General features: G+C 41.6%; 1 protein-coding gene across 4 annotated transcripts in view; it reads left to right on the top strand.

Annotated features, from left to right (window-relative positions):
• The window catches only part of Cwh43 (cell wall biogenesis 43 C-terminal homolog), a 67,296-nt gene that overhangs the window by 40,727 nt on the left and 10,079 nt on the right, over window positions 1-16,490 (top strand). For 2 of the 4 annotated variants that reach the window (XM_034508167.2, XM_034508166.2), the window contains 6 exons: window positions 241-320; window positions 5,815-5,920; window positions 7,711-7,846; window positions 9,115-9,264; window positions 11,443-11,587; window positions 14,024-14,085. In XM_034508167.2, the coding sequence (XP_034364058.2) occupies window positions 241-320; window positions 5,815-5,920; window positions 7,711-7,846; window positions 9,115-9,264; window positions 11,443-11,587; window positions 14,024-14,085 (679 nt within the window). Of the gene's footprint in view, window positions 1-240; window positions 321-5,814; window positions 5,921-7,710; window positions 7,847-9,114; window positions 9,265-10,818; window positions 10,936-11,442; window positions 11,588-14,023; window positions 14,086-14,703; window positions 16,489-16,490 lie in introns of those variants that run through there. The other 2 variants (XM_076938644.1, XR_013111883.1) reach the window with 2 other exon arrangements.

Consider the following 16,490-nt stretch of genomic DNA (forward strand, 5'->3'; position numbering starts at 1 on the left):
CTTCTGTTCCTGCCATTTTGTGCCCACAAAAAAAAAAATATCTTTTCTTGTGTATTCTGTGGTTTATTTTGACTCTATGTCCATTGCTCTTGGAATGTTCTCAGGGAAGAGTCTTTAAAGGCCCGGCTTTAAAGTGTGGCTTCTGTCCTGCACAGACTTCTCCGTCAGTAGATATAATTTTGAAGGAGTTATTTAAAATTTTTAGTTTCTTTTTAATGTTTCTTTCTTCTTTTTGTTTAGTTCTGTGGCTGCTTGTTGGTGTGGGGTTGTTGGGATTAGGACTACGGCACAGAACCTATGAGAGAAGATTAGGACAAGGGGTAAGTAATTAATATTTTTGAAATGAACTTTTATTCTCTGTTTCCCTCTCTCTCTCTCTTCCCATGTATATATGTATCTGTATATAAATCTATGATTTTATATATGATTTTAAACTGTTATTTGACAACATTTTGACACCTGACCTTTTTTCTCTATTTTTTATTTTCCCTTTTTGCTAAATATTTTTGCTTAGCATATTAAGTAATATTTTTCACCATGGAATTTGCATACACATCTTATGCATATTCACTCCAATTATTTGTCCCCCTGTCTTTTCTTTGGATAACTTTTTCTCCCCACGGTCCTCCTTTCTACTTTCATAGCATATGTGTATTCATTTCAATTATAAATGTGAGGGAAAATATGTGGTAGTAAATGAATTGTTATTAATATAAATGTAAACAATAAATTAACCTGGCGACTGTTTTTCTTTACTTTATGCTTATCCTCAAAAACTACACAGACAAACCAATATTTATTTAAAACTGCCCCCTCAATAGCTGACCCATTAGCTGATCTACCATGACTTTCTGATCTGGCTCCCTGCCAGCCCCATCCCATGATGCTTGCATATTAGTATTGATCTGACTCGTTGGATCCCTTCGTCATGGCTCCCATCCCTCCACCCTGCCAGCTGACCTGAATCTCCCTCTTTCCCTCTCTCCTTCCTCTGGTTTGGAGATGTCCCACCCTCTTCTCTATTCTGCCCAGCCATTGGGTGATCAGCCTTTATTGACAGGACAGAGAATAAAGTGGTAAGAAGTGTTTACACAAACGGGAGACAGGAGAGTCTTGGTATAAGCATTACTGTGCTGTGTCCAGACTGGAACAAGATAGAAGGGCAGAGAAATCAGCAGTTGACTAGCACAAGTGTAAACTTTACACAGTGCACAAACACATTCTCCTACAATATTTATTTTTCTGAATCCAGGTTATGTCACTTAACCTCATGGTCTCTAGTCACATCTGTTTTCATGCACGTGACACAATTTCACTCTTCTTTTTTGCTCAGTAAAACTCTATTGTGTATTTGTGTTCCTTTTTCTTTACTCATTAATCTACTGATGGGCATCTTGGTTGGTTCCGAGTATTGGCTATTGTGAATTCTATAGCAATAAACATGGATGTTCAAACATCTCTGTGCTATGTTAACTTAGATCCCATTAGGTAGACATGCAGGTGCTGTGAAAGCTGATTATATGGTGCTTGTGGTTTAGATATTTGTTGCTGTAGGTCTTTATTTTGTGTATGTGTTTTGCCTGCATGTATGTCTGTACACCATGAGTGTACCTGGTGCCCACAGAGGTCAGAAGAGGACTTCAGATCTCCTAGAGCTGGAGTTATAGTTGGTTGTGAGCCTACATGTAGGTATTGGGAATCAAACCCAGGTCCCCTGTCGGAACAGTTAGTGTTCTTAACCGCTGACCCATCTCTGCAGCCCCATGGTCTTAGTGTCTGGAGGAACCTCTATGCTGACTTCTGTAGTGGGTGTACTACTTCATGTTCCAATGCACAGAGACGAAAGGTTTCTCATTCTCCACGTAGGTTCTCATGTGTTTTCTGGACAGTAGTCATCCTCACAATATAGCTTTAATCTGTATTTTCCTAAAGGCAAGAGATGTTTAATGTTTTTCCTTATACTTATTATCCACTTATATTTATTCGTTTGAAGAGAATGCTTTGCGTCATTAACCCATTTATTGCTGGGGTAATTTGTGTTTTGGCTGTTCAAGTAGTTTTGAGTTCTTTGTGTAGTATAGATACTAATTTTGTGTCAGATGTATAGCAGTCGAATGCCTTCACTTCATTGTTTCTGTTGCTCTCTCTGTCTCTCTCTCTCTTTTTTTTTTAAAGATTTATTTGTTTTATTTATATGAGTACACTGTAGCTGTCTTCAGACACACCAGAAGAGGGCATCAGATCCTATTAGAGATGGTTGTGAGCCACCATGTGGTTGCTGGGAATTGAACTCAGGACCTCTGGAAGAGCAGTCAGTGCTCTTAACTGCTGAGCCATCTCTCCAGCCCCTTCTGTTGTTATTTCTATATCGCTACTTTGACTCAATGCTAGACCTGGGTATGATGACTTTAAGCCTCTGGGTCCCGCTCCCTTTCCTCTTAGGCCGGTCGTAGGATGGAATGGTTAAGGAAATGATAATGGCAACTTGCTCATGCTTTTCACATGCAGTTAGTTTCCCATTCATGATTTCATTAATATAAATTGTAAAAGAAGAGAGTGGTTTGTATTTGATAGAGGTTGCTGAAGATGTGAATATGAGCATCTTCTATTCAAGGAAACTATGAGGAAAAAACCCTTGGCTTTGTATATTCCGTATATATTGTTGTTGGCATGGTGTGAACATTTTATTGTCCTTCGCTTGTTTGTAATTTTAAACATTTAGACACTTACCCACTCTAGAGACAGAAGCAAGAAGAAGCCATTGCGAAGCTATGTGTTCCATCTGTTCTGGTAAAAAGATAACTGTATTTCACAGTGCAGCCAGAGTTACAGTTTGAGATAAAATAGAATTTGAGAGTTATTGCTGAATCTTAGTAATCTATACTACCAGGAAAAAATGGTTTCATATTAAATAAAAAGCTCTCCTAAGGAAGAATACGGCTTCCATGTTTCTTTGGTTCTCCTCCTCTCCCCTTTCTTCTCCTCACCCGAGTCCTGCTCAGGACCAAACCCAGGCCTCACCCAGTAACTCTTTCTTAGTAAGTAGATAGTAATAAGCCACCAATACAGGCACTTTTGGATGTCTTTTCTGTGATAGTTATTGTTGCTACAATATACTCTCCGTATGAAGAGGATGCCTGGTGTCAGCCAGAAGTTCTTTGAAAAGAAATTGTTTGAATTTGATTTCTTTGCTTGTGCATTCTTTCACTTCCTCATTTGGCAAGTGTCCGCCGACTGCCTCTTGCTATGTCCAGTGCCAGAGGTACACGAGAGAAGCTGGACAAGATCTCTGCTCTCCCCCATTTTGCATTCTGTGGATAAAGATGGTATTTGTGAGAACAAATGAAAAGAGACTCCAGCAGAAGGCCAGCTGGCATCTTAGAAAGCGGGATTGTAGAATGCAAAGTTAGTGTCTGGGTGATTAGGGAAAGCTTCTCTGATGTTTGAGATGAGACTTGAAAATTGATTTTTAAAAAAAATCCAGAGACTGGAGATATAGCTTAGCAATTAAGAGCACTGAGTGCCCTTCCAGAGGTCCTGAGTTCAATTCCCAGCAACAATATGGTGGCTCACAACCATCTGTAATGAGATCTGATGCCCTCTTCTGGTGTATCTGAAGAGAGCGACAGTGTACTCACATACAAAAAATAAATAAACTTTTTAAAAACTCCAATTATTTAGATGTAATTCAGCTAGGAAATTTGTATAAAGGATGGAGGAAGAGCCAGCTTAGAGTGTTTGAGATACATCCGAGTGGCCTGCAGGGCTGAGGTGTTGTGGAGTGGAGGCTGATGCAGGTGTAGAGGCTGGGGAGGATCTTATCATATAGGGTTTCACTAACCACAGTAAGACACCTGTGAAGGATGAAGAAATAATAGATGTGAACATAGTTGCTAAAGTCAAAGGGAAAAAAAAGAATGCAGGAGGCTTTTCAGTGGTCCAAAAAAAGAGGTTTCTGGGTGGAGTAGTATAGAGAAGTGTGGGGATTTAGAATGCACACAAACACACACACTCACTCACATGCACACATGCTCACACATGCACACAAATATCACGCAAACATGCACACATACATACACAATACACTCATGCATATACTTTTACACACATACACACATACATACACACATGTGCAAACACACACTTAAACACACTCATGCAGACATGTATACACACAGTTAAACACATGCACACACACACACACACACACACACACACATTTAAGACAGGGTCTCTCGGGGCAGCCTTAGCTACCCTGTAACTCTTAGAGATCCTCCTGCCTCTTCCAAGTGCTGGAATTGAAGGCTTTTATCTCATTGCTGGGACAAAATGCCTGTTAGAACAGCCTGGAATTATTTATTCTAGCTCACAGTTTCAGGGAGGGGAGGCATAGTGGTTAGACTCTGTGTGCTGGTGGTAGCTTGCTTGGTGACCTGTTATATCTGTGCACATCAGGGGACATAAACTCATAAGCCTTGCCCTTACATCCCTCAGCAGCCAGTGTGGCTACATGTCCAGAATGTTCTATAACTTCCCAAATCAGCACTAGTTTGAGCAAGTGAACATTGGGGAAACTTGATGTTTAAGCCATAACATTGAGGAAGATGGGCTTTCCTTATTTGCTGGTTTGTTTGAGATTTATCTTATTTTTGATTACATGATTGTGTATGTACCTGCATATGAATATATGCAATTCAGTACAGGTGCCTTTACAGGCCAGAGGCATTGGATCCAGGCAGTTGTGAACCAAAGAATATGGGTGCTGGGACCCGAACTCAGATGCTTAGCAAGAGCAGTACACATTGTAAACTGCCCAGCCATTTCTCCATCCCAAAGCATTTTAAAAAATCAAGTCTCAAAATCAATTTGTTCACAGTGTTACTGAGTAGTATAGAACCCAAAACAATATTGTTGTGTCTGTTTTTTTTTTTTTTTTTTTTTTTTTAATTCTAGCTAAATTGCTTGCAACTTACTTTAACACTTTTTTTTCTTTGAGTTTTCGAGTCAGGGTTTTTTGTTTGTTTGTTTGTTTGTTTGTTTGTTTGTTTTATATAGCTTCGGCTGTCCTGGAGCTTGCACTGTAGACTAGGCTAGTCCCGAACTCATAGAGATCTGCCTGCCTCTGACTCCAAAGTGCTGGGATTAAAGGAGTGTGCCACCACTGCCAGACTTTTTACTTTTATTGTTTTACTTTAGCACTTAAAAAAAAAAAAAAAACCTTAAAACCATCTTTATGAGATTCATTCCCATGAAAATGTATAGCACAATTCCATCTGCTAAGGCTGTATAGGGTTGTGTTACATGCGTATAACTTCATTTATTACTGATTTTTCTGTGGTGGGACTACTGGGAATAGGTAGTGTTCTATGCATCAACACACACACATATATATCACACACATACACACACATATCATATATATATATATCAATCACACATATATCATATATGTCACACATGCATATATATATCACACATATACACACATATATCATCTCTCTCTATATATATACATATATATATATATATATATATATATATATATATATATATATATATATATTAAGCAATGGTTATTAGAAACTTTCCAAACATTTGTCTGAGCAGCCAAGTTTAAAGTAGAAGTTCACAAATTTCCTTTGAGAGGACCATAGAGTAAGCTCCTTATTTTTATGAATTAAATCTGGGTAAATGTTTATGGGACTTTCTTTGCTGAAATGTGAATGTTAGTAATAGAGAGGCAGAGAAGGCTGGGATCCCAAACTTTCATTGTTCATAGTTTATACAAAAGTTATCGCTTCAACAATTCCTCAGGCACCAGCGAAAGTGGTCTCGGCTGCCATCTGGCCTTTTAGGTTTGGATATGACAATGAAGGCTGGTCCAATCTAGAGAGGTCTGCTCAGCTGCTCAAGGAGACGGGTGAGTCCTGCTGAAACTAGCTCCAGGCTCTGAGAGACCACTGGTGTTCCCTCTATTCTTGCCAAGTCCCCGAGTCTTAGGATTGTTGTGTGTGTGTGCCTTAAGCTCCTGCAGAGGCTTCACTTTGTGCTCAGCCCAGGTCTATAATCCTGCACCACTGCTGTCCTTTAGAGCAATCAATTCATTGATCCTGAACAGCCAATCCTACTGGGTAGCTCCAGGAGATTCAGCTCATGCCCTAGTTGTTAAAGATGTTCCTGCTGGTAGCCCTCACCACCTGGGTTCTACTGCTGGGGACTAAGAAACTAGTGAAGTGTAAAGCAGAAAGAGTTGAATGGAAGGTGAAAATTGTTTTCAGGGCCTAGAGAGAAGGCTCAGTGGTTAGGAGCACTAACTGTTCTATCAGGGGACCTAAGTTCAATTCCCAACACTCACATGACAGCTTACACCTGCTTGTAACTCCAGATACAGGGGATCTGACGTCCTCACACAAGGATGCATGCAGGCAAAACACTAATGCACATAAAAAAGGAAAAAAAAAAAGGAAAAGAAAATTGTTTTTCATAAAGCCCCAGGGCCAGTCTTACTTGTCTCTGTGCCCTTGAGGAGTTTTCTTTTTACGTAGCATCCCGAAGCGTGTGGGGATCTAGGTCTGCACACTTCATGGTGCGTGCAGCATGACAGTAAAGGGTTAAAGGTTCTAGTTGCTGTCCAGGTGAAGCACACCTCCTGAGAAGTGTCTGGGGGGTGCCTTTATGAGCACAACACTTTAGTCCTGATTAGAAGGCTCAGACACATCAGTCCAGAGACTAAGAAAAGCTGAGAAATGCATCTTTATACCGATACCATGGAGCTTTTTGCCTTGGACTAAAATGTCATTGTGGGTTGGAGATGTGCCTTAGTGGCTGGAGCACTTGCCCACTATATGCAAAGCCATGGGTTCAATCCTCACCACTGAATAAAGTAGGCATGGTGGTGCATACCTGCAAACCCCAGCACTCGTGGGGTAGAGATAGGACAGAAGTTCAAGGTCATCCTTAGCTACATTAGGAAGCCAGCCTGGGATACATAAGACCCTGTCTCAGAAGCATAAAAAGCCAGTGTACACTATTTTATTGTTTCTGAACACAAGCTGGGAATTTGTAAATGACATGAAAATTATTTGAACTTCTGAGGAAAGTGTCAAGACTATTTAAAAAATGAGCCAGGCAGTGGTGGCTCATGCCTTTAATCCCAGCACTCAGGAGGCAGAGGTAGGTAGATTTCTGAGTTCAAAGCCAGCTTGGTCTACAGAGCAAGTTCCAGGACAGCCAGGACTACCCAGAGAAACTCTGTCACAAACAATCAAACAAAAGAAAACAAAACCAAAAAAACAAAACAACATTAAAAAGTTAAAAGTATAGAAAAAAGTCACGTTTTTCTCCTTCCTTAAAATGTCCTATGCTTTAATTAAATTCTATGTGCCCAGCACAGATTTGAGCCATATTCTTGTGCTGCATAAGAATGGCTTGTTTGGGGGTTTAGGAGTAAAGGCGAGGGTGGAGAATAACATTCTGCTGGGCTTGGTGGTATATATCTGTACACCCACATCTGTATACATCTGTAGCCCCAGTACTTGGGAGGTAGACGTAGGGAAATCAGAGTTTGAGGCCAGCCCTGACTACCAAATGAACCCTTGCCTCAATAAAACAAAAACAATAACAATATCCATAAAGTTTTTGCTAATTGCTTTTTATATTGCTGTTTCCTTACTGACTGCTTTTTGCCCCCCCCCCTTTTCCTCCAAACAGGTGCAGATTTTATCACCATTTTGGAGAGTGATGCTTCTAAGCCCTATATGGGGAACAACGACTTAACCATGTGGCTGGGAGAGAAGTTGGGATTCTATACAGACTTTGGCCCAAGCACCAGGGATCACACCTGGGGGTGAGTGGAGCTTGGGAATTAATGCTAAACAGGGACCTGAGGACTAAGCAGCTGTGGCTTGGGCTGGAAAGTTGACACTGTCCTGTGACTGTGTCTCAGTGACCCAGTGACAGGGAGGCAGGGAAGCGCTAGCACTATGCACAGCCATGAATTTTCACAGTGACTCCCGAGGGCTGGACATTACTGCTTCTTCACATAGACCAGGCCTTCAAGGCTACGGCTAAGTCACAATGCTGGGCCTGTCTGATATTTTCAGGTAACTTACAGTGTAGTGTAAAGGACAAGAACACAGTTGGCTTTCCATATCAGCTTTTTTTTTTTTTTTTTTTTTTTTTTTTTTTTTTTTAACTTCTGGATTCAAACAGTTGAAATTGAACAGATTTGAAAAGTCTAGAGTGTTCCAAAGAGTGGGGTTAGAATTGAGGACCAGATTTAAGATCCCACCACATATAGCAAACTGGGTATCTCTACAAATACCAGAACTCCAGTTTTGAGGGATCTGACTCCTTCTTTTGACCTCTGTGATCACAGACAGGTGCATGCCCAACCCCTCATAAATAAAGTATTTAAAAAGTGGAAAGTCTCAAAAAAGGTAAGACTTGAATTCGCCACTCATTATGTACCCTATTGAGTTCAAGTGAATGAACTAATGGATGGGCCTTAATTTAGATACTGTAAGACAGCCTAGAGATGAGTTAATACACTCAGGGAGACATGTTATAGAGTGTATGTAAACGTGACATGATTTTACATGGGACAATCATCTGAACATGTGCGTTTTTCTGGGCTTCAGGGAACCAGTCCTCTGCAGAGACTAAGGACAACTAGAAACATGTTCACAAAGAAATAAACCAGACAGCAGTCTGAGACTGTGATACATGCTATGTGTGGAAAAACAAGCTGGAGAGAGAGAGAGAGAGAGAGAGAGAGAGAGAGAGAGAGAGAGAGAGAGAGAGCCCACGAGCAGTGTGGGATATTGTTACAGTAACAAGACAAGCCAGGTGGGCTTTTCATTTTATCAGTGCTGCCATTTACGGCTCCATTTTGCTGCAAAGCACCTGGTAGTGTGATTAACACAGCAATTCAGGCTGAATAGGAAGAGTCAGTGAACCAGCAAGCTGACTTCCATAGAAGTCTTCACCACTCTCCTGCTCTGAGTGCCCCTCGGTGGATACCTGTCATGTAACATGGCTTTTTAATGCACTTCCTTCGTCTCATCTCCGTGACAGGCTGAGAACCAGACTGTTCTGCTTTTTCTCATTCTCCAGAATTATGGTGCTGTCTCGGTACCCGATTGTGAGATCAGAACATCACCTTCTTCCGTCGCCAGAGGGCGAGATCGCACCAGCTATAACCATGACTGTTAACATCGCCAACAGAATGGTGGATTTTGTGGTGACACACTTCGGGAATCATGAGTGGGTGTCTTTGGATTACTTAATAGTATACAAATGCCAGGAAGTACTATTAACATATTATTTTGATTTTTTTTTTTTAAAAATGAAATAGCCTTTTTTATTTCCTATCTCAAAACTAACAAACAAACAAACAAACAAACCAAACCAAACCAAACCCCCTTAGATTATTGTTCTTGTGTTGCTGGTCGTTTGTGGATTTGAGACACAGACGAGCCCATGACTGCTTCTTGGGTGGTACCTCTCCATACATGTGTGGCCACGGTTAATCTTCATGTTGCATGAGCAAAGTGCTATATTATCGTCCTTTTTCTAGATAAAGACACTAGGTAAAAAGAGGTTAGATGACGTGCACCGTCAGGGTCACACAACCAGGAAGAATGCAGAACAAAGCCGGAGCTCAGAAATGCTTGGATCTACACGTGAAACCAGACTGCAAAAAAACAACAATAACAACAACAACAGCAACAACACTCCCTGTCCTTACAGAGTCATTGGCACAAATAGCTGTACTCCTGGGATCTGAGGGCACTAAGTGACACTCCCTTCTTTCCTCACGGTCTTACAAACAACTGATAGATGGGGTAACACTGGCCGTCCAACACATACACTCTGCTGGGTTCTGTCTTCAGGCCTTCTCCAAGCTCTCTCCAGTCCTCTCGGTTCCCAGTGATCTTCCCCACCTCTCTGCCCCTGTGACACTCACCCATCTTTCTAGGAAAATGCCTCTGTTTGTCAACTATGCATTTACCTCAGGGATCTCTCCCTTGCACCCACCCATGTTTTTACAGTGCTAGGAGTGATATTTCCCAGAGTCCTTTGCCTTCTGCTTTCTAGGTGGATTTAGTCAACAAGAGGCACAAGGTTGGAAGGCAACAAAAGGGAGAAGCCAGAGCGCTTCTTACCCTTTCTTTGGGCTTTTTCTGGTATCTCTGGCAGCAGTCCAGTGTCTTCTGTGGCTGCAGTTCTTAGCCCTCTGGCTTCCATTATAGAAGTCCCCCTACCCCCTCCCCTGCATTAGCCCATCCCCCTCTAGCCAGAGCCAACTTTCTTACTGACTCTGTAGTGTAACTTCTGCCTGTCTGTCCTCCAGTGGTAGACGGTGCTAGAGTCTCATTGCTGTCAACCTCTGATTGTATCTCTGCTCCCTGATTGGATTCTCATTCCTCAAGGATCCAATTCTTGATATTAAATTCACTTTGTTTGAAGTTCCTCAGGTGCCTCTATTCTCCTGATAGGTCCTATCAACATGATATTCTCTCTATATTTTTTCTGGATCTGTAAGTCCCTTGAAAGCTCAATGTACTTGCCTATTTTTCTGTTTCATGTTAAAGGCAAGATACCCAGCCAGTATTTGGGCAAGAGAGCAGAGGAGACATTCAGGGAATGTTCCCTTGAATTAACAGTGGAGGTCACACAAGCCTGGGCTGTTCTATGAAGGTTACAGCTTTCCCTCTTCTGAGTGCCCCTGGATCTTCTACTTTGACATTCATTCTTTAGCTGTGATCCTGGTGACCGGGTCTCACATCATGCCACACTTTCTTCTTGTACTTGCAGATTAAAGTTACTCACAATGTTGAGAGTAAACATAGAACGTTTGTGTGTGTGAGGCAAGCGGCCTGCCACTGAGCCACCTCTCCGTACCTGCCATGGTTTATTAAGACTGAGAAAAAGGTTGGACAGATTCTGTGTTTGGAAGAGAAACGTAAAGATTTGTTTTATTTTGAACTATGTGTATGTGTGTCCCCATGAGTGAAGATGTACATGAGTGTGGGGGCCTAAAGGCCAGAAGAGTGTGACAGATGCCTTGACACTAACGTCACAGGGGTTGAGAGCTGGCTGACACGGATGCTTGATGTGACCAAATTTCATTCCTCTTCAAGAGCAGCGAGTGCTCTCTTAAGTGCTAAGCTACCTCTTCAATCCTAAGAAAGATTTCTGAATGAACTTGACTCACTGGTTTTTACAGTAAGATTTTTCTTAGTCGAGTGTGTGTCAAGCCCAGTTTGAAGTGTGGTTCTATGTCTTGTCCGTTGTAAAACTTCAGACCTGTTCCCAACAGAAATTGCTCTGGTTTGTACCTTGTTTGAAGATATTTTGAGAGAATTTGGTTACTTGTTTTTCTTTTAATTGTTTTATACTTATTAGGAAGAGACTCTTTTTTTTTTGCATTTTTTTTAGAGATGACCTTGACAGGAAGCTACAGGCTATTGCAGTTTCAAAACTACTGAAAAATTGTTCGAATCAAGTGATATTTCTGGGCTATATCACTTCAGAGCCTGGTTCCAGAGATTACATACAACTCACAGAACATGGCAACGTCAAGGTAACACAAGTTTAATATGACTTCTGATATACTAAGTTAAATGGTTCTTTATTCCTAAACACTTAAAAAATCCAACCCCAAAAGCTTGTATGTAGCACAAGTTTAATATGACTTCTGATCTACTAAGTTAAATGGTTCTTTATTCCTAAACACGTAAAAAATCCAACCCCAAAAGCTTGTATGTGTGTGTTTGTGCGTGTGTGTCTGTGTGCACTTGCCCACACATGCATGTGCATACACGTGTATGTGTGTATGTGTGTTTGTGTGTGTGTGCATGTGTGTGTCTGTGTGCACTTGCATGCACATATGTGCATGTGTGTATGCATGTATGTGTGTACATGCACAAGAACATGTGTGTGCATGTATGTGTGTGGATGCACAAGAGCATATGGGTGTGCATGTGTGTGGTTAGAGATCTGAATTTAATATCATGTGACCTCTATTGTTTCTCACATTATTTTGAGACAGGGTCTCTCACTGACCCTGAGCTCATGGAATAGACCCTGGAATCTGCTTGCATCTGCTTTCCCAGGGCTAGAATCACAAATGTGTACCAGCTGTGACAGATTTTTTTTGTTGTTGTTGTTTTGTTTTTGTTTTCGAGACAGGGTTTCTCTGTATAGCCTGGACTGTCCTGAAACTCACTGTATAGACCAGGCTGGCCTCGAACTCAGAAATCTGCCTGCCTTTGCCTCCCAAGTGCTGGGATTAAAGGCATGCACCACCACTGCCCAGATTTTTATATGTGTTGGGAATCTGAACCCAGGTGTGTGGAGCAAGCCTTCTCCAACTGAGTAACCCTCCCAGCACCCTGACAACTTAGTGTATTCTGTGCTTCGTGAGCACAAAAACCACATTGCCCACTGCTTCAAAACAGCAGAACACATATATCAGCCTGCTCACTAATCCACGCTGTGGACAGGGCTCGTGGGGACAGCTCAGCTGTGCTCCACACAGGGCCAGTGAGCTGTTTCTTAGTACTACAGGATTTCCTGTATGAGGATTCACCAGCGATGCTTTTGGCTCAGGACCATCACTCCTACTCCTGAGCCAATTGGCTTCCTCCCTTATGGTGGCTGGGCTCTGGAGTGAGTAGACAAGGGAGAGCCTGCACTGTCCTCGAGGACTTGGCCTTTTAAGTGGCACCGCGTCACCTCTGCTTTAATCAAAATTCTTGTCACATTCACCTGAACGATCATCAACCTCACTTCTTGATTCGGGGAATGTCAAAGACATCTAGGATGGGCCGGTGAGATGTTATTGTAACTGTACTTAGAAAATGAAGTCTGCCACACTGTGAAAGTTGGTTATAAGGCTGTGAGTAAAAGCTGAAATGGAGTATCAGAAAGAGGGGCTTCCAATCACACAGGGCGTTACCAAAGATGGAGGTCACACAGGGCCTTACCAATGATCCAGGTCACACAGGGTCACACAGGGCCTTACCAATGATCCAGGTCACACAGGGCGTTACCAAAGATGGAGGTCATACAGAGTCTTACCAAAGATCCAGGTCACACAGGGCCTTACCAATGATCCAGGTCACACAGGGCCTTACCAATGATCCAGGTCACACAGGGCCTTACCAATGATCCAGGTCACACAGGGCCTTACCTGATCCTGAGAGAGAGAGAGAGAAGAAAATGCATCCGTTCTCAGGAAAGAGCCAGGGGAATCAGACCTAAGGCTTGGAATCATTGACTTGTCAGTTCTCTGTGTGAGAAGCAGCCTCCAACGTGGCTTTTCTTTAGACCTTGGTTCAAAGATTGGTTTCCTGTATAATGGTTAAAAGCTGCTTTGATTGGTAATGGTCTCTAACATTGCTTTTCTACAAGGAAGTTCATTGACATAAAGAGGAATTTTAATAATATATACTTGGATGAACAGATTTTTCTTCTTAATAAATGAGTAATTAAATTCTCTAGTCTTAAAATTTTACAACACCATCAACTCTAATGAAGTAAAATAGCAGTTAGGCAGATGCAAGCAGATTAGCCACAGTGTCTCTGGCTAAATGACTAAATTACTCTCTCTTTCCCAAGGCAAGCTAAACACTTCTTTTATTTATTTGCTTTTATAGTTAGTAAACATTTAAGCCTAATTTCTAAGGTTTATTTACACTTTCTTTTGTATACAAATGAAGTATAGAACATAAATAATAAGTAAGATTAACATCCAGGTACACATATTGTAGCAAATAAAAAATCATAAATTGTGTGGCACATTTATAGTAATACAAAATGTATTTTAAGTTAAATTTTAATAGTTAAAATTTAGAGGTGGTAAAAAGTCAAATATAGATATATTATTTATAGCTACTTCAGAAGAAGGAAGTGGAGATTTCTTCTTTCACCCACAAATCTCCGTATTTATAGCTTTTCCCAGTACATTATAGAAAATAAATGTAAAATGTAAAATGTAACCTCTGCTCTTGCATAGGATATTGACAGCTCGGATCGAGACAGATGGTGCGAATACATCATGTATCGGGGCCTGATCAGGTGAGCCCTGGCGTTCGAAAACAAATTCTGGGAATTCCAGAAGGCAAAGGGTCGTGGAGGCAATTGATTTTTGCGAACGTTGATTTTGTTGGTTACACGATTTAACGGCTTTGACCCTTAACAGACTAAGAAGACAGAACTAGCTAAGCCAAGTTAGAGCTATCTTAAGGGCCTTGTAGACTAGTAAATACAACAGTGTATAACTGAGGCACAGTAAGAAAGGTACCATTGGGAGATGGCCCTTCTAGATACAGGGCAGAGGCCCTAACACAAGAGCATTCTCTTTGAAGGGGGTGAGGCTAGAGAAACTGCAGTATGTACGGAGGTTAGAGGGTGGATGGGGTAGCAGGTGAACGGTATCGTGCTGGGGAGGGGAGTGGATCTTGTAAGGTTCTATGGACTTTTCTTAGGGACTTTGAATATAAGCATAGAGGGACCTCATTGGCCCTTGAACGTCTCACCTGGTTGGCGCATGTACTTACTGAAGGAAGCCCAGGAAACCACTTAGGGGCTATAACAATCATTCTGGTTACAACACTGGTTCAAAGACCCAGCCATCGCTCTCAGACAGCTTTCCCGGGAGCTAGCCTCTCAACTGCTTCATTTTTTTTTCCCAAGGAGCTATGGTAGAAGAACACGCTGCTTCATAAATCATTTCATATCTAAGATGGAGAACACTGTTTCTATTTCATTCTGCATTCAAGTATTTGTTTGACACAGGATATCAGAATTCCAAGAAAACAAGCTCTGGTGCAGACTGAAATAGGTATAACAGTTGCACAAAATGACTAGCCATCAGGACACAGTGTGTTTAAGATAAGTGGTGCTTCTCTGTGTGTACGTGGGCGTGTGTGCATACAGGCATGCTCGCATGCAACTGCATGTGTTACAGCTTATCCATTGTTCTACCCTGGTTGCCCCGGCAAAATAATACAGAATGAGTGGGTGGTTTTAAATAAAAGCCAGTTATAGTCTCAAAGGTCTAGAAACAGGTTAATATTTCAATCTTAGAGATTCAGGAAATAAACAGCCTGGATTTGCCGGAGACATTGCTTTAGAATGACCCAGAGCTACAGCGCAGGAGCTTAGCCCAAAGCCTTAACCTGTGACAGCTCAGATTCCCCAGCTGACGGGCCACAGCTCTTGTCCCTCTCTTTGTCATGGGAAGGTGGCTACCTCCACCCAGCCTGACTCTTTCTGTTTCTCTCTTGCAGGTTCCCCCACTCCGGCTGAAGCGTCCTTTCTTTTACCTTTCACCTAGTCTCTCCATTTCTGCCTTCCCATGGCATGTATTCTACCCAGCATCCACCACAGATCTCTGCCTCACTCCCTCTGATGGATTCCCTCTCTCTCCTCTCCCTCTTGGATAGGAGTCTGAGTCCTCACAGTCTATTGGAGGAAGGGTTCTGTCACCCACTTCCTCTCTATCCCAAGTCCAATGCCTTTCTTCCTTCAGTCCTGGTTGAGTCCCCAAACCACACACATGTCTACCTCCAAGCCTTTGCCTTTCTTAACCCTTCCTGTATGTTGGACTCCTTCCAGTCCGTTCCTACGGGACTTAACCTCTCACCACCCAATCGATGTTTTACATACACACTTGTTTAATTTGTCCTCCAATTAGAACAAATGGTCACTGGGAGCAAGGACTTCATCTGACCTCATGGTTATGCCCCTCCTGGTTACCCCCCACAACCTAAAATGCTGCTATGAAAACTTCCTTCATCAAATCCATAAGCTACTGAAAATGATGCAAATGCCATTTTTGGAAGAGGCAGGATGTAAATGAATGAAAACGAAGTTCTTGCTGCTGGGGTCCATCCATTTTTCGGTCTGAGAACTTCACTGAGAACTCTTTAGATAGTGTCTGTAAAGCATTTTGATTTTTCCAGAGAGCTGAACGCTGGAAGCCAAACAGGATGTGAACTTTTTTTTTTTTTTCAGACATTAAAAAAATCTTTGATTTTAGACTAGGAAATGTGCCTAGAAATATGCACGAGGTGTTTGGCAAAAAAGAAAATAAATGTAAAATGTAAGCGTGCACACTTGTCAGTCTGAAGAAATCCTGTTATTAACTCAAAGGGTAATTATATGGGAAGCAGTTTGTGTAGACGGAGCAGTCATCCGAATACAAAAGTGAAGCAAGGTTGCTAAGTGGAGTTAATTAAATCTATGTCCATATTCCTTATTCATTTACCATGTTATGAAAACAGTATTTCTTTTAATACTTAGGGTGATAAATCAAGTTAGTTCTAGTCATGATACACAGAGCCAAGTTAGAAATGGGAAACTAGCTTAATACAGAAGGCATTAGCCATTAGAGTTGGCTGTGTTTTGGTTGGGCCTTTGCTATACTCATTAGAGTATTTTTAGAATGAGACATTTTAGAAACCACTTCTAATTCTACT

This window comes from Arvicanthis niloticus, chromosome 7, assembly GCF_011762505.2.
Source record: "Arvicanthis niloticus isolate mArvNil1 chromosome 7, mArvNil1.pat.X, whole genome shotgun sequence".
NCBI classification, from domain to species: domain Eukaryota; kingdom Metazoa; phylum Chordata; class Mammalia; order Rodentia; family Muridae; genus Arvicanthis; species Arvicanthis niloticus.